The sequence below is a fragment of the Ovis canadensis genome, chromosome 2 (genome assembly GCF_042477335.2).
Source record: "Ovis canadensis isolate MfBH-ARS-UI-01 breed Bighorn chromosome 2, ARS-UI_OviCan_v2, whole genome shotgun sequence".
NCBI lineage: Eukaryota > Metazoa > Chordata > Mammalia > Artiodactyla > Bovidae > Ovis > Ovis canadensis.
In genome coordinates, this window is record NC_091246.1 from 223388782 (window position 1) to 223407084 (window position 18303).

The 18303-nt window shown below is 44.0% G+C and overlaps 1 protein-coding gene across 1 annotated transcript in view; it reads right to left on the reverse strand.

The window, feature by feature from the left end:
- Positions 1-18303, reverse strand: part of MREG (melanoregulin) — a 70908-nt gene that overhangs the window by 38588 nt on the left and 14017 nt on the right. The window contains exon 2 of the mRNA XM_069574500.1: positions 12889-13048. Within this exon, the coding sequence (XP_069430601.1) occupies positions 12889-13048 (160 nt within the window). The remainder of the gene's footprint in view (positions 1-12888; positions 13049-18303) is intronic.

Genomic DNA, 18303 nt, shown 5'->3' on the forward strand with positions numbered 1-18303 from the left:
TATCTGCCCTCAATCCTCAGATCCTGTAGCTCTTCTTTTCCTAGCCAGAGGGAAGGGCATCGAACCCGGAGTCACAAGCCCATTTCTGGATGCTATCAGGAAGAGAAAACCTCTTAGGGTCTCTCTCACATCCTTTTTTTTTTTTTTTAAATTTATATATTTTTTTGGCTGAATGGGGTCTTAGTTGTGGCATGCAGGATCTTTAGTTGTGACATGTGGGATGTAGTTCCCTGACCAGGGATTGAACCCGGGGCCCTATGCTGTGGGAGCTCAGAGTCTTAACCACTGAACCACCAGGGAAGCCTCTCTCACTTTTTTAAAATAAATAACTCATCTACATCAAAACACTGCTGTGAAAATCCAGGTATTCTGTGGAGGAGTCTCCGTGACTCTACACAGGCAGGTATTTCTGATGATCTTATTTGTTCAAGGAAAAACCGAAGTCATCACGGAGGTAGTACACTGAAGGCTTAATTTGCTGATAATCCTTCATGTTTCAAATTTATAACTTGTTAACTATAACCCTTATGGCAGAAAGTGAAGAGGAACTAAAAAGCCTTTTGATGAAAGTGAAAGAAGAGAGGGAAAAAGTTGGCTTAAAGCTCGACATTCAGAAAACGAAGATCATGGCATCTGCTCCCATCACTTCATGGGAAATAGATGGGGAAACAGTGGAAATAGTGTCAGACTTTATTTTTGGGGGCTCCAAAATCACTGCAGATGGTGACTGCAGCCATGAAATTAAAAGACGCTAACTCCTTGGAAGGAAGCTATGACCAACCTAGATAGCATATTGAAAAGCAGAGACATTACTTTGCCGACTAAGGTCCGTCTAGTCAAGGCTATGGTTTTTCCTTTGGTCATGTATGGATGTGAGAGTCGGACTGTGAAGAAGGCTGAGCACCAAAGAATTGATGCTTCTGAACTGTGGTGTTGGAGAAGACTCTTGAGAGTCCCTTGGACTGCCAGAAGATCCAACCAGTCCACGCTGAAGGAGATCAACCCTGGGATTTCTTTGGAAGGAATGATGCTAAAGCTGAAACTCCAGTACTTTGGCCACCTCATGCAAAGAGTTGACTCATTGGAAAAGACTCTGATGCTGGGAGGGATTGGGGGCAGGAGGAGAAGGGGATGACAGAGGATGAGATGGCTGGATGGCATCACCGACTCGATGGACATGAGTCTGAGTGAACTCCGGGAGTTGGTGATGGACAGGGAGGCTTGGTGTGCTGTGATTCATGGGGTCACAAAGAGTCGGACACGACTGAGCGACTAACTGAACTGAACTGAACTGAACTATAACTTAAAACAATACAACTTGAGGCAGCTGGATCACAACAAACTGTGGAAAATTCTTCAAGAGACAGGAATACCAGACTACCTCACCTGCTTCCTGAGAAATCTGTATGCAGGTCAAGAAGCAACAGTTAGAACTGGACATGGAACAAAAGACCGGTTCCAAATTGGGAAAGGGATACGTCAAGGCTGTATATTGTCACCCTGCTTATTTAACTTATATGCAGAGTACATCATGTGAAATGCCAGGCTGGGTGAAGCACAAGCTGGAATCAATATTGCTGGGAGAAATATCAATAACCTCAGATTCGCAGATGACACCACCCTTATGGCAGAAAGTGAAGAAGAACTAAAGAGCCTCTTAATGAAAGTGAAAGAGGAGAGTGAAAAAGTTGGCTTAAAGCTCAACATTCAGAAAACTAAGATCATGGCATCTGGGGCCATCACTTCATGCAAATGGATGTGGAAACAATGGAAACAGTGAGAGACTTTATTTTGGGGGGCTCCAAAATCACTGCAGATGGTGATTGCAGCCATGAAATTAAAAGATGCTTCCCCCTTGGAAGAAAAGCTATGATCAACCTAGACAGCATATTAAAAAGCAGAGACATTACTTTGCCAACAAAGGTCTGTCTCATCAAAGCTATGGTTTTTCTAGTAGTCACATATGGATGTGAGAGTTGGACCATAAAGAAAGCTGAGCACCAAAGAATTGATGCTTTTGAACTGTGGTGTTGGAGAAGACTCTTTAAAAGTCCCTTGGACTGCAAGGAGATCCAACCAGTCAATCCTAAAGGAAATCAGTCCTGAATATTTATTGGAAGGACTGATGCTGAAGCTGAAACTCCAATACATTGGCCACCTGATGCGAAGAACTGACTCAATGGAAAAGACCTTGATGCTGGGAAAGATTGAGGGCAGGGGGAGAAGGGGACAACAGAGGATGAGATGGTTGGATGGCATCACTGACTCGATGAACATAAGTGTGAGTAAGTTCTGGGAACTGGTGATGGACAGGGAAGCCTGGAGTGCTGCAGTCCATGGGGTCACAAAGAGTTGGACACGACTGAGCGACTGAATTGCACTGAAGCGAACTGAGGCAGCTTTATGGTCTCTGTTTCTTCTCAGGCCTAATTGCTTTATGCAAGTTTTAGAAAAACTAACGGAGAGATACAGTTCTTATCATCAAACGATCCTGCACATGAGCACCAATAAACATGTGGTCTGCCTTCTGGAAATTCACCAGCACAAGCACGGTAACTTAGGAAACCCAAAAATGCAGCCACTTGTTACTGCGACAGTGAAGTTCTAGTAATGGAAAGAGACAGACAGCTCCCTACCCTTCTCCTCCAGGCACTGAATCTTCCTGGAGGTCCCCAAGGCATTGTCCATCTTCTCTGTCACTGACCTGTCAGAACTCCCAAGGTGTACTATCTACTACCTTTCTGGAGCTCCAAGGAAGGGAGGCCAGTAGGGACAATCTAAGGAACAGGAATAGAAAGAGGGCCTGGCCATTACACATTAGCATGTGGATGCTCAGGAAAAGAAACAGAACAGGAAAAAAAACAGAACTAAATTCACATACAAAGAGCTCTCCCAGTCTTCTGATCTATTTCTCTTCCGTGGACAAGTGGCTCAGAAGGAGGCTCTGCTAAGACATCAGTTTCTTCTGGGTTTATAACCCTAATACTAATATTCAGTGGTGCTGAGTGGCCCACAGCTGCAACTGTCTCTATCTGGATGTAAAAACTGATCAATCTGAAGTCATCAGCTGTTTCACTGATCAGTGTGGAGGTTAAGAAAGGTGATCTTACTAACAAGTGTTGGTGAGGCTGTGGATAAATTAGAACTCTCATGCTTTGCTATTGAGAAAGTAAAATGGTACAGACACTGTGAAAGAGTATGGTGATTCCTCAAAAATTAAACATAGAATTATGGTATGATCCAATAATTCCACTTCTGGGTATGCACCAAAAAGAATTTAAATCAGGGACTCAAGCAAATATTTGTGTAACCACGTCCATAGCAGCATTAGTCACACTGGCAAAAAGTTGGAAGCAACCCAGATGCCTGCTGACAGAAGAATGAATAAACAAAATGTGGTTTATACATACAATAGGACCTCCCTGGTGGCCCAGACGGTAAAGCATCTGCCTACAATGCAGGAGACCTGGGTTCAGTCCCTGGGTCAGGAAGATCCTCTGGAGCAGGAAATGGCACCCCACTCCAGTACTCTTGCCTGGAAAATCCCATGAACGGAGGAGTGTGGTAGGCTACAGTCCATGTGTATTCTATACATACAATAGAATGTTATTCAGTTTTAAAAAGGAAGGAAATTCTAACACCTGCTACAACACGGATGAACTTTGAGGATCTTAGGCTAAGTGAAGTCAGCCAGTCACAAAAAGACAAGTATTGTATGATTCCCTTAATACACCTAGTACAGTCTCATTCACAGAGACAGAAAGTAGAAAGGTGGGTTTCAGGGACTGCAAAAGGGGAGGAGGGAGTTATCGTGTAAGGGATATGGAGTTCTAGTTTGGGAAGATGAAAAGTCCTGGGGGTGGATGGTGATGATGGCTGCCCAACAATGTGAATGGACTTAGTTGCCACTGAACTGACATTTAAATATGGTTAAAATGGCAATTTTTATGTTATTTATATTTTACCACAATTTTTTAAAAAGGTGCTCATACATCCCAGCTTATCTAGAGCAGTTTCCATTTCTATGTTTGGCCTGGCATACTCAGTGGCTCAGTGGTAAAGAATCCACCTGCCAATGTAGGAGACTCAAGAGACATGGGTTCGATCCCTGGGTCAGGAAGATCCCCTGGAGCAGGAAATGGCAACCCACTTCAGCATTCTTGCCTGGAAAACTGCATGGACTGAGGAGCCTGGTAGGCTATATTCCGTGAGGTCACAAAGAGTCAGACATGACTAAGCACACATGCCTATACATATTCAATATTAGGAAACTTCTTTCTTCTTGTTTTTTTAAAAAATTTTTGGCCACGGCACGCAGCATGCTGGATCTTAAGTTTCCCGACCTGGGATCGACCCTCGGTTCCTGCACTGGAAGCAGAGTCTTAACCACTGGACCACCAGAGAAATCCTCCCCCGTCCTCTTAGTTAAGACCTTGCGATCGTGTCCCAGGTGGGACAATAAACAGTAAGAACTCCCTGAGGTCACATAACTAACTATTCAGTGTCATCTCAGCACATGGCAGAGGCATGCCTCTCATCCTGAACTAAGTCCAAAACGCATGCCTTTCACCACCTCACATCCTACTGAAAGCTACAATGATTTTCCCTTTGCCTGCTTCATTTTCTGTCTCTGTTGGCTTACACAGAGTTTTGATGTGCTACCTACTTGCTAAGAAACATGTATCACCTTAATGCTAATACCCAAAATGCTTAGATTTTTGAAGTCAGGGGTGGGCAAAGAATAGAAAAGAACGTGACAGACAGACAATGTCTTCAGTGGAGCCCAACAGATCTTTTGTACCCAGAATAGTGCCCCGGGTGTTAAAACTTCCCCAGGCCGCAGCACTGGAGGCTGCTGCATGCACCGCACAACAGAGGTTTGCTGTTTTGTTAGTCGCTCAGTCGTGTCCAACTCTTTGTGACCCCACAGACTGAAGCCCACGAGGCTCTTCTGTCCATGGGATTCTCCAGGCAAGAATACTGGAGTGGGTTGCCATGCCCTCCTCCAGGGGATCTTCCTGACCCAGGGATCAAACCCAGGTCTGATGCGCTGCAGGCAAATTGTTTACTATCTGAGCCACCAGAGAGGCTGATACTAAACAAATACCAACATCAGCCACTCTGTGATTCAGCTGGTGCAGGGTGAGAAACAGCTGACAAATACACAGCCCAGGGCAGCTGCTTTGGCAGGAAGTCAACACCCATTTGCCTTCCCTGGTGGCTCAGAGGGTACAGCATCTGCCTGCAATGCAGGAGACCTGGGTTTGATCCCTGGGTCGGGAAGATGCCCTGGAGAAGGAAATGGCAGCCCACTCCAGTACTCTTGCCTGGAAAATCCCATGGACGGAGGAGCCTGGTAGGCTACAGTCCATAGGGTCGCAAAGAGTCGGACACGACTGAGCGAGTTCACTTCACTTCAACACCCATTTGATTAACACCCATTTGTCTTTGACCAAAAAGATTGCACTGAAGCTCTTTCTAAGCTCGAGAGAGAGACAGCAGCAAGTGTTTCTGTCCATAGAGACTTCCAGGTCATACACACAGACTGAACTATGATCCCAGCTGCACCACTCTCAGTGCCTTGGACAGATGGTCAAAGTCTCTGACCTTAGTGTCAAAACCCCTTCTTCATAGGGTACTGTGAGGCTTGAGTTTTTGTCTGGAGCACACGCATCAAGAAGGGCGCTTCTGCTCAGCACCCAGCATGAACCCCCATAAATATTATTACCTAGAACACAGAGGGTAAGACGACTTGATTCTCAGATCCTAATGAGTGTTTTTATTCTCTCCCCCTCTAACCCAAACAGTCACTAGCAAAGTCAAATAAAGAATGCTTGCATGCCTGGATGGGAGAGGAGTTTGGGGGAGTATGGATACGTGCATATGTATGGCTGAGTCCCTTCACTGTTCACCTGAAACTACCAACATTGTTCATTAATCGGCTATACCCTAGTACAAAATAAAATGTTTAAAAAAAAAAAAGAATGCTTACATTCAACAATCTGGATATCTGCATCCTAAACAAAGAGGCCTTTTGAGAAGCCCAGAATTATCTAGAGAATCACTTCCATTTTCCACTGTTATTTTGCTCCTTGATGCTTGACTTGAAACTTACAGTCCTATCGCCAACTGTAGTCAGTGTTCACCCACTTGCAGGGAAGTCAGAGGGCCTGACCAGAGCAAGCCCCACCCAGCAAGTGAAGACTTGGAGGGAGTCATGCAGAGCCCAACCAGAACATCCCGCCTCCAAGTGCTTCCAAGTAATGTGGCTGGTACCCAGTCAACTCAACCCTCTCTCCACCTCCTCACATCCTCCGACCAGACATTCCACTTAACTCTCTTTTGTCCTTTCTTTCAGTACCAGGGATATGACAGGCTGAGCGTATAATTCAGACGTTGCAAACAAACCCCTGGGAACATCTGTCACTCTTTTAAACATTTTATAGGAACTGTTTACAATGCCTGGCAACACTCTGCCAGCAGGGAGTCCTGACACACAGGAAGAACAAACAAACTGTAAACAGGAACATTTTATGTTTTTGCCTGTAAAGTTTTGAAGAACAATAACATACAGCCCATTCCCTGGGGCTCAGCAAAGGGAGATTTTCAAGTTTTCACAGGATCCCTTGAGCCACATAGCATCTGGTGTTCACGCGGCTCCCGCCAGTGCGTAAACACTACTTCACTCAGTGATAGAAGCTCATCATCAGAACGAGGTACGTTTCCGAGCACGTAATTATTTAATAGATTTAAAAACAAGCCTAGCATTTCTATCACCGATTGTGCCAAACAAACATTACCTATTTTGAACCAAAATAGTCCTTAATCATGTTTATGAGAACGGTTTGATTTTCAGCACTCGCATTCTTAATAAAAAATGTAAGTATTTTTGAACAGAGTAAAAAATCTTAAAGCCATGCACAAACTCCTAAAAGATCTATTACTGAATCATCGTAAAAGGCACCAAATAACTAGACAAGAGAACACTAAACAAGGAAGGGCTAAGAAGAAACACGATGAAGAATCTTGGAACTAATAAAACCGAAACACTTGGTTGGAGTCTTAACCAGCTGTACTTAACCAGTCTTAACCAGCACGTAGATCCATAATGTGGGAAAGGTGGATTTTGACAGGGACCACTTTCTGAACTTCGGTCACAATCCCCAAACCAAACACAGTTCTCATCCCACTGATGTGAGCCTGCTTTTCACATCACTGGTTTCAAAAAGTCACAGAAATAGACTTTGGATAGATTCCGCCCGTGCATTTTGAAATCTTCATGGAATCACAGACAATATCTAGTCCTCTCTTACAATTTCAATCATGGTGCTCATTACATTTTACGTCTCTAGATTCACAAAGTCCAGATTCAGATCCTGGCTCCATATTTCAGTGGTGTGGCCTTGAACAAGTTGATTCAAAACGAAATAATGGCATCCACCTCACAGCTATTGTGTAGAGGACAATGTATGTCAAGCAGCTAAACAGCGCTTGGCACAGTTTTCATTATTATCTTGGAGGGCAGGGTCAGTCAGTATGACTAGAATTATTTATACAAAACAAATAAGGTGCAATGATATTTCATTAACCATTATTAGGCCCCCTGGAATACAGAGTGTTATATGAAGTATACAGCTAGGTTAATGAGAATGACCATAAGGACAATGATTTATTGACATGATTTTGTGGTTGTTTACTATTTTAAAAAAATTTTTTGGTGGTTTGGAATGTGGGGTGTTAGTTCCCCAACCAGGGATTAAACACACACACCCCTCCATTCAAAACACACTGGACCACCAGGGAAGTCCCTATTATTTCCTAGTTAAGCATAAAATATTTTCCAAAATTAAAGACAAGAGCAAAATTTTTGGAGGTCTGTAAATGTGTCAGTTCTGCTGTCTTCAAGCTTTTGAAGGCTTGTGTAAATGAAAGTGGATTGTGTTAGAATTAAATAGTGTTACTATTTCATTTTCTGACACTGCAAATAACTTTAAATTCAGGCCATGTTTCATCATTTGTCCTCCTGTATCTCTTCTGATTTTTTTTCCACTTTGGGACAACACTGCAAATTTAGCCATAGCCCTATACTCATAGCCCTTCTCCCACCAGCTCCAGATTCAGTAAGGGACTGTAGGTGATACACACACTGTTTTGAAATTACTCTTCAATTTTCAGAGAATTCCAAGTCCAGACGTTCCTAGGTTTTTCACACTACTGCTACTCAAGGAAAAACACAATGTTCAATTTTCCTTAATGCCTTGCTTGAGTTTCTAAATCATCCTCATGCAAAAATATCTAGGGTTCCTTATTCCTTAGTAGGTGGAATTTGTTTTTCTCTCAAAAAACGAAAATCCTCTATTTTATTAAAATTTGTGCCAATTTTATCCTGCATGAAAAAGAAAATAAGCAATAGATACACCCACCACCAGATTTCTACTTCTACCTTCTAAATTCACAGTTAGTTCATTTTCAATCCTATTGAACAAGGTAACAATGATATTGAGTAGTAGTCTGTATTCTTGTCTGGAGAGTCCCGTGGACAGAGGAGCCTGGTGGGCTGCTGTCCATGAGGTCACACAGAGTCGGACACAACTGAAGCAACTTAGCATGCATGCATTGGAGAAGGAAATGCCAACCCAATCCAGTGTTCTTGCCTGGACAATCCCAGGGACAGAGAAGCCTGGTGGGCTGCCATCTATGGGGTTGCACAGAGTCAGACATGACTGAAGCGACTCAGCAGCAGCGGCAGCAGTCTGTATCATTAAGTATATGAGCCCATAAACATATTTTGTTTAGCTGACACATGTTTAATGTGAGCTATCATTTAATAATCTGACCATTTTATATGTAAATTTAGGGCTTTCATTTCTCTTAAAAATCCAGAGTTCTGGCACTTCCAGATCCACAGTCTCAGCATGGCAAATAGCTATCTGGAGATCAGCAGCCGTTCCTCTTAAACACTGCGTGAATTTCCAGTGTTACTCAGTTCTGCACCCTAACGTGGTTTTCCTAGGTTCTTCCACAAAGGAAACATTAAGACAATTCCTACATTTTAAATACACATGTACTCTTTGATCCAGTAATTCTACACCTGAAAAAAACAACAAAAGATCATATAAGTATACATGGATACCCACTGAGGCATTGCTTCTGCTCCTAACAACAAAAAACCTGAATCAACCTGAATCAACCTAAATAACAGGGACTGTCTGAATAAACGATGGGAAATCAATGCAAGAGAACAGAGAGCCCCTCAAAACAATAAGGGAAATCTACACATGGTGAAATGAAAATATGTCCAAAATATATTATTAAATGGAAAAAAAAAACAAAGTACAGAATGATATGTAATATATGATCCAATCTGTGTAGAGAATGATGCTGGGAAAGATTGAGGGTTAAGAGGGGAAGGGGGCAACAGAGGATGAGATGGTTGGATGGCATCACTGACTCAATGGAAGTGAGTTTGAGCAAGCTCTGGGAGATGGTAAAGGACAGGAAGCCTGGCGTGCTGCAGTTCAAAGGGTTGCAAAGAGTCAGACACGACTTAGCAACTGAACAACAATCCTTTTAATATGCGTATCATACTTTTGGTAGAAAATAAACTTCTTTTAACCACGTGCATATATATTCTTGCCTGGAGAATTTCATGGACAGAGGAACCTTGCAGGCTACAGTGCATGGGTCACAAAGAGTTGAACACAAGAGAGCAACTAACACTTACACTTTATTTATATATTATGTATATATGTGTGTATGTATGTGTGTATGTGTGTATGTATGTATGTGTGTATGTATGTAAATATGTGCAGATGCCGCTGCTGCTTAGTCACTTCAGTTGTGTCCAAATCCATGCGACCCTGTGGACTGCAGCCTTCCAGGCTCCTCTGTCCATGGGATTCTCTAGATGATAGTACTGGAGTGGGTTGCCATGCCGCCCTCCAGGGGATCTTCCCATTGCAGGCAGGTTCTTTACCACTGAGCCACCAGGGAAGCCCATATATCTTAAAATACCTACTTTATAAACACCTTTATATGTATGGGGCTTCCCTGGTGGCTCAGCTGGTAAAGAATCCATCTGCAATGCGGGAGACGCGCAATGCAGGAGACCTGGGTTCGATCCCTGGATTGGGAAGATCCCCTGGAGAAGGGAAAGGCTATCCCTTCCAGTATTTTGGCTTGGAGAATTCCATGGACTCTATAGTCCATGGGGTCACAAAGAGTCAGCCACAACTGAGAGACTTTCACTTTCTGTGTATATATGTATGTATAGACATAGATATAGTGTGTTAGTCACTTCAGTCATGTTTGACTCTTTGTAATCCCATGGGCTATAGCCTGCCAGGCTCCTCTATCCATGGAATTCTCCAGGCAAGAATACTGGAGTGTATAGCTATTCCCTTCTCCAGGGGATTTTCCTAACGAAGGGATTGAACCCATGTCTCCCGCACTCCTGGCAGACTCTTTACCAGCTGAGCCACCAGGGAATATATTTGTATATATATTTTACACCTAAAAAGAAGGAAGCACTATGAATAGACATTCCACACCATTTCATCATCATGATCACATCATCACATCTTCATGTTGTTGACCAATGGCCTGTCCTGGTGGCAGGGTGTCTTTCTCTAGAGTTAAACTTGACTTTACTTCTTAGGCAAGCCTTCTGGAAGGCCCTTCACACAGGCCCAAGCGCAACACAGAATGGCACAATGGCCTCTCTGGAAGCTGTGCTTATTCAGAGCGATTTGCAGCTCACACTGCCTCCTCCACGGATTCTTCAATAGCAAAGGTAAACAGGGCAGAGAAGCTGGAGCTCCTCTGAGAGAGCTGCCAGGCCCAGTGCAAACACCCTTCAAGCCCCTTTCCTAGTTGGCATGAGACCCTGTGGGGGGAGAGGGAGAGGAGTACTCTATGTTTCATTTCCCTATTACAGTCACAGCTTTGAGCAGAGTGGGGAAAGAAAAGGGAAAAAAAGAACTGGTTCCATTCTCACCAGCAGAAACCCTAAAATGGTCAGCCCTATACAGTAGGGTAAGGACTCTCTCTTCCCATTAAAGGAAAAACTAGGTCATGCATGCATTTCCGTCCATATGCTCGGGAGGGGCAGCCAGGACGGCTGTTCCTGGCCTAAGCAGCCTGCATGATGTCTTTCGAATGTTGCCAGTGGAGGAGGGGACTGCAGTGGGAGTAAGGGACGCCGGGGGTAGCAGGTGTGTGGCCACTAGTAGGATGCTGGTGGTGCTGCTTTAGTAGCTAAGACATGTCCGACTCTTTTGTGACCCCATGGTCTGTAGCCCGCCAGTTCCTCTGTCTATGGGATTTTCCAGGTGAAAATACCAGAGAGGGTTGCCATTTCCTTCCCCTAGTCTTTGACTTAAGCCCTGTGACCAATATTTTGCAGAAGTGGTCCTCAGCAAGACCCCACAGCCAAGAAAGGATGCTCATCAAAGCCACCGGGGGACTCTTCAGCTACCCTTCCCTCAGGTCTTAAGAACTAGAGGCAATTGTGAGTCTTCACTTCTAAGTCTGCTCTATCCCCCTAAGGTGCCCCATGTCACACCAGAATAAAAGGGCTGGGACACGTGGCTCTTCTAAGCTATTGGGGCTTCCCTGGCAGTCCAGTGGTTACAACTCCTCACTTCCACTGCAGGGGGTGGGGGACTGATCTCTGGGCTGGGGAGCTGAGATCCTACAAGCCATGTGGCCAAAAAAAGAGGTTATCATATCCTGCTACAGCATGTTTTGGAGAAAAAAACAATTAATAATCAAAAATATAAAGAAACCTACATAAGAAACAGATCTCCCTTGCCATAACTGCCCCATACACACACACTATGGTACTTTACTTCAAAGCAAGAGCCTAGCGTTTTAAATGTCCCTATTCTTCTTGATTACTATAATATACAAAGGAACACATAAAAGTCATATCTAATATAGGTATCTACTCAGAACTAACAGTTGAACACAGAGGTTAGAAAACTTAGGCTGTATTATATGGAAAAAGACACCTATAATATAACATTATACTGTATTGTTATAGTATATACTACTATTTTTGAAAAAAAAAGAGAAAATAAATATGATCCCTTTTGCTGTTTTCTCTTAATTTATGAAGTCATCTCCTTTTCAATAGTCTAATGTTCCTGTATCAATACCTTTGATTAAAAGTCCATTAAGAGTGATTTCAAGCCTTATCACACAAATCATCTCAAATACGCCAGACACACTATTTGATTAATAAGCACAATTCAAGAAGATAAAACAGAAAAAGAAAAAATTCAGGCTCCATTAATTCAAAACTGGGGATTGATGCAAAGTACCCTCCAGCCTTCAGTCTAAATGTTGAACTGTGGCTTGCCAAACAACTGGAAAGATCAGACATGGACTGGTTAAGCTATTTAAGACCATAAAGTATCTTCATGATCTGAGCAGCACTGCCTTGCTCTTTCCATACAGTTGTAATTTATATCATTAGAGCAACAATTGGAGAAAGCAAGCATTAAGGAGAGTTAACAGGCAGGTTGACAAGAAGTCCAAGCCTAAGGCCCCTTTAAGGAAGAGGTAAACATTCTTTCTTTTTCACACTCTTTTGCCTTAGACAAGTAGGCCTCATAGGCAGCAGTATCTCTTGTTCAAGGACCTGCCTTTTTTTGAGCTTTGGATGTATGTTATGGGAGAAAATCTGGGTTAATCAGTCTTATCTGTGTATTAAGCAGGTATACGAAGACCAGCTATACTTCGTGACTAGATGCTGCTAAAAGGCCTGCCCTTCGTTTCACACATATGCTTCATTCTTTTCTCTGTTTCAAGCTGTTCTTCTCTGTCATTGCTCTCTTTTGCTGTGCATTACCATCTGCACACAGCAAGATCTCAAAAGCTGCTTACCTCTGAATCTTTGGCCTGCTGATTGCGAACGACGATCAGGTTGTACAGGATCCTGTCGTCGTCTGCCTCTGTGTGGGACACGTCGTGAGGCATACTCCACAAATTCTTTTCATCATCCCTCGCCAGCGTGGCTCCAAACGAAGAATATGGGTTGCTACCACTATGGGATAAGAAAAGGGGGTATAAGGGCTTTATTACATGTAATACATACATCAGGCTTCCCTGGTGGCTCAGTGGTAAAGAATCCACCTGTCAATGCAGTTGGATTGACACGTTCAATCTCTGGTCCGGGAGGATACACATGTCACAAAGCAGCCAGGCCCAAGAGCCACAACTATGGGGCCTGTGCTCTGCAACAAGAGGAGCCGCAGACCACAACCAGAGAGTAGCCCCTGACGCCCACAGCTAGAGCAAAGCTGTGCAGCAACACAGATCCAAAATACTTAACTAAACATATATATACACCACATGTAAGTAACATATAAATTAAAATATATTACATATTGCAGAATGTAATGACAGCTTACGGGGAACAGTGCCACTGGATTCGTGGTCTCCAAAGCAGAAGATTTAACTCTGGGACCAAAGACAGGTCTCAGTCACTCAGAGCTTGGTGTGCAGAATTTTATTTAAAGTGACAGGACAAAGAAAGCTTCTGACATAGACATCAGAAGTAGGTAGAAAGAGTACTCGCCTCACTAGTTTAGCGGGGCCTTATACACTTTTCTGCTAGCTGCTAAGAACAGAAAAAAAATACCTCAAGGCTGTGAGAATTTTGCCCAGACTGTTTCCCATAACATACATCCTAGGATGACATCAGCATGAGATTAGCCAGAAGAAACAGGTTAACTCAGAGCTCAAGGCTGTGAAAGTTTTTACCCAGATTTTCTCCCATAACATACATCCAAAGCTCAAAAAAAGGCAGGTCCTTGAACAAGAGATACTGCTGCCTATGAGGCCTACTTGTCTAAGGCAAAAGAGTGTGAAAAAGAAAGAATGTTCACCTCTTCCTTAAAGGGGCCTTAGGCTTGGACTTCTTATCAACCTGCCTGTTAACTCTCCTTAATGCTTAGCGCTCCTTGGAAGAAAAGCTATAACCAACCTAGAGGGCACACTAAAAAGCAGAGATACTACTTTGCCAGCAAAGGTCTGTCTAATCAATGCTATGTTTTTTCCAGTGGTCATGTATGGATGTGAGAGCTGGACCATAAAGAAAGCTGAGTGCCAAAGAATTGATGCTTTTAAACTGTGGTGTTGGAGAAGACTCTTAAGAGTTCCTTGGACTGCAAGATCAAACCAGTCAATCCTAAAGGAAATCAGTCCTGAATATTCATTGGAAGGACTGATGATGAAGCTCAAGCTCCAATACTTTGGCCACCTGATGTGGAGAACTGACTCATTGGAAAGGACCCTGATGCTGGGAAAAATTGAAGGCAGGAGGAGAAGGGTACAAGAGAGGATGAGGTGGTTGGATGGCATCACCGACTCGATGGACATGAGTTTGAGCAAGCTCCAGGAGTTGGTAAGGGACAGGGAAGCCTGGTGTGCTGCAGTCCATGGGATGGCAAAGAGTCGGACACGACTGAGTGACTGAACTGAACTGAACTGAAGTTAACTCTCTCAGTAACATATAACAGTTGTGGTGGGAGGGTTCACCTGTTGTGGAGCACGGGCTCTAGAGCACAGTGGCGCTAGTGGTAAAGAACTCACCAGCCAGTGCAGGAGACTCAGAGATAGGGGTTTGATCCCTGGATCAGGAAGATCCCCTGGAGGAGGGCACGGCAACCCACTCCAGAATTCTCGCCTGGAAAATCCCATGGACAGAGGAGCCTGGTGGGCTGCAGGGTCGCAAAGAGTCAGACAGGACTAAAGCGACTTAGCATGCAGACACAACATATAAATATATATTCCAAGCAAACGAATCTGCACTGTTTTTAATAATGAAGCATAACACAACAGAACAATTAAAAAATCACTTTTAAAACAACAGAGGACAGCTAAAATAGGATACCTGGCAGAGGTAATCTTACCACGTTAAACATGAAATTATCATGAGTACCCTGACAGCTAAGACAAAAAAAAAAAAAAGGAATTCCAATGAGGAATGTAATTCTCATGTGATTAAAAGAAGCAAACAGTTAATATGAAGAGATGAAATTTTTACCGGTTCTGAATTCAAGGAAATAAGAGTGAATTCAAAGTACAATGGTATGTATTAATATTATCTATCAAATTTCTTACAATAAGAAAATGAAGTAATAAACATGCACATCTGAATACTTTCAATAAGCAGTACTGGATGCTGAGTAAGGATTTCAGGAGCCACATGCTGACACCTGGGTCATGACTTACCCTTTATGAGGCAGTATCTATGTTTACGAGGAGCTGAGTGGCAGAGTGTCATACCTAGGACATGCTTATACAAAGACCTGGCTAACTTCCGTGGGACTGGTCAGGTCGGGTCATGCTGGGGTCATCCCCTTCATCTGACGTTAATAATATGTACAAGCCCCTGACTCCACGTTACTCACAGGGCTTATAAAATTGTGAGCAACACAAACGTGGTCCCTATCCTTGGACCTTGGAGTCTAGGGAGGGACACAGTAATGAATGATCACATGACAATCTAATTAAAACCAGTGTAAGTGCTACAAAGGGGGAGTTCACGGAGCTGTGAGAGGCAGTTAGAGTTAGTCAAGTCGCTCAGTTGTGTCTATACCTTTGCGACCCCATGGGCTGTAACCCACCAGGCTCCTCCGTCCATGGGATTCTCCAGGCAAGAATACTGGAGTGGGCTGCCATTTCCTTCTCCAGGGGATCTTCCTGACCCAGGGATTGAACCCAGGTCTCCCGCATTAGAGGCAGACGCTTTAACCTCTGAGCCACCAGGGAAGCAGCTTCCCTGCTGCCGTGAGAGGCAGTAGAGGTAGGCATTAGGTAGGCGTTGTGGAAAAGGGATTTAAATGAGTTTTAAGCTGAAAGACAAGAAACAGAGTTTCAAAAAAGGAAATGGCATGTTCAAAGGCCCTGGGGTGGACTGAAGCAGGGTGAAGGTAGGAAAAGAAGGGGGATGTTGGCTCGTGAGTGAAAGAGAAGCTGAGGAGACAGTTGGGGCCAGATACTCTTGGCTCTGTAGGCCGTATTCTCTAACATTCTTTAGAAATGTGGTCTTTATTCCTAGGAGCTAGGTAAGATGCAGGAGGGCTTTAAGCAGGACTGTAATGTGACATGATCAATACTACACCTTTAAAGATTTTTCCAGCTAACTTATACAAAGAACGTGGCATCTGATACCATCACTCCATGGCAAATACAAGGGAAAAAGTGGAAACGGACAGATTTTCTTTTCTTGGGCTCCAAAATCACTGCAGATGGTAACTACAGCCATGAAATTAAAAGACACTTGCTCCTTGGAAGAAAAGCTATGACAAACCTAGACAATATATTAAAAAGCAGAGATATTACTTTGCCAACAAAGGTCAGTATAGTTAAAGTTATGGTCTTTCCAATAGTCACGTATGGATATGAGAGTTGGACCATAAAAAATGCTGAGCACTGAAGAATTGATGCTTTTGAACTGTGGTGTTGGAGAAGACTCTTGAGAGTCCCTTGGACTGCAAGGAGATCAAACCAGTCAACCCTAAAGGAAACCAATCCTGAACATTCAATGGAAGGACTGATGCTGAAGCTGAAGTTCCAGTACTTTGACCACCTTATGTGGAGAGCTGACTCATTGGAAGAGACCCGGATGCTGGGAAAGACTAAAGGCAAAAGGAAAAGGGGGTGGCAGAGGATGAGATGGTTAGATAGCATCACCAACTCAACGGACATGAATATGAGCAAACTCTGGGAGACAGTGGAGGTCAGAGAAGCCTAGCATGCTACAGTCAACGGGGTTGAAGAGAGTCGGACACAATTCAGCAACTGAACAGTGACAACAACAAAGAATACTCAAATTCACAGAGTCAGAAAGTACACTGGGGACTTTCCTGGTGGTTCACTGGCTAAGAATCCCAGCTCTCAATTCAGGGGATCCAGGTTCTATCCCTGGTCAGGGAACTAGATCTCAGATGCTGCAACTCAGACCCAGCCCAGCCATATTATATATATATATATATTTTTTTTAATAAAAGAAAGTCATTGGTAGATGAGAAGGGCCAGGAGTGGGAGGAGGTGGGGAAGGGGAAGGGGGTCTTAGTGTTTAATAGGGACAGTGTTTCAGTTTAGGAAGGTGAAAAATCCAGGAGATGGATGATGGTGAGAGTTGTACAACAATGTGAATGTACTTAGAGCCACTGAACTGTACAGTCAGATATAGTTAACATGAAAGTGAAAGGCGCTTGGTCGTGTCCAACTCATTGCAGCCCCATGGACTGTACAGCCCATGGAATTCTCCAGGCAAGAATACTGGAGTGGGTAGCCTGTCTCTTCTCCAGGGGATCTTTCCAACCCAGGAATCAAACCCAGGTCTCCCACATTGCAGGCAGATTCTTTACCAGCTGAGCCAAGAGGGAAGCCCAAGAATACTGGACTGGGTAGCCTATCCCTTCTCCAGTGGATCTTCCTGACCCAGGAATCGAACCAGGGTCTCATGCATTGCAGGCGGATTCTTTAACTGAGCTATCAGGGAAGACCATGGTTAACACAGTATGCTTTATATTATGTGACTTTTACCACGATTAAAAGAAAAAATCTTCCTGGCTACAGTGTGGAGAATGCTTCAGAGGGGTGAAGAGTGGACCTGAGGGATTCACTAAGATGGAACTGAAGCAACTCAGGTGAGACAGGATAGGTATTACCCTGCATAATCCAGGAGCAGGAGAGGGTAGACGCTCTCTGGCTTTCCACCGGGACGGTGAGTGATGCCCTCGTCTGAGGCAGAGCTACAATGCCCCACAGCCACAGGGTGGCCAGCAAGTCTGCAGGTGTGACAGGAGCAAATGGCAAAGGAGGACAGACAGTGGGCGCCTGATAAGCAGACAGCATCTGGGAAAGAAGGATAAGAGAAACGGACAACTGGGCTGAAGGTAATGTTAAGGCTTAAACCAACATGAAATATTCCAAAGTTGGCACTAAGGAGATGTTGCAACAGGAAGCAAAGTTTGGATCTCCAAACTGGTGTTCAGCACAGGAACCCTCCCAGCCAGGGATGGACTCCAGCACTCAAGTGATGAGGTCTGGGTCAGGCTTGGGAGAGCCAACCACGGCCCGCTCATGAAAACTGGGACACAGAGGGGAAGGGAGCTTGGAGCCAAGGTCTACAGGAGGCCAGCTACCTGAATGGATGCTGAAAAGTGCTCTTGAAGTCTCTCCAGTTCAGAAGTGCAGGGTTGAGACTGGATAGAGTGATCAGAACTATGGAGAAGGAGCAACTTTCAGGGAGTCGGACACAGCTCAGCCACAAGATTGTCAGAA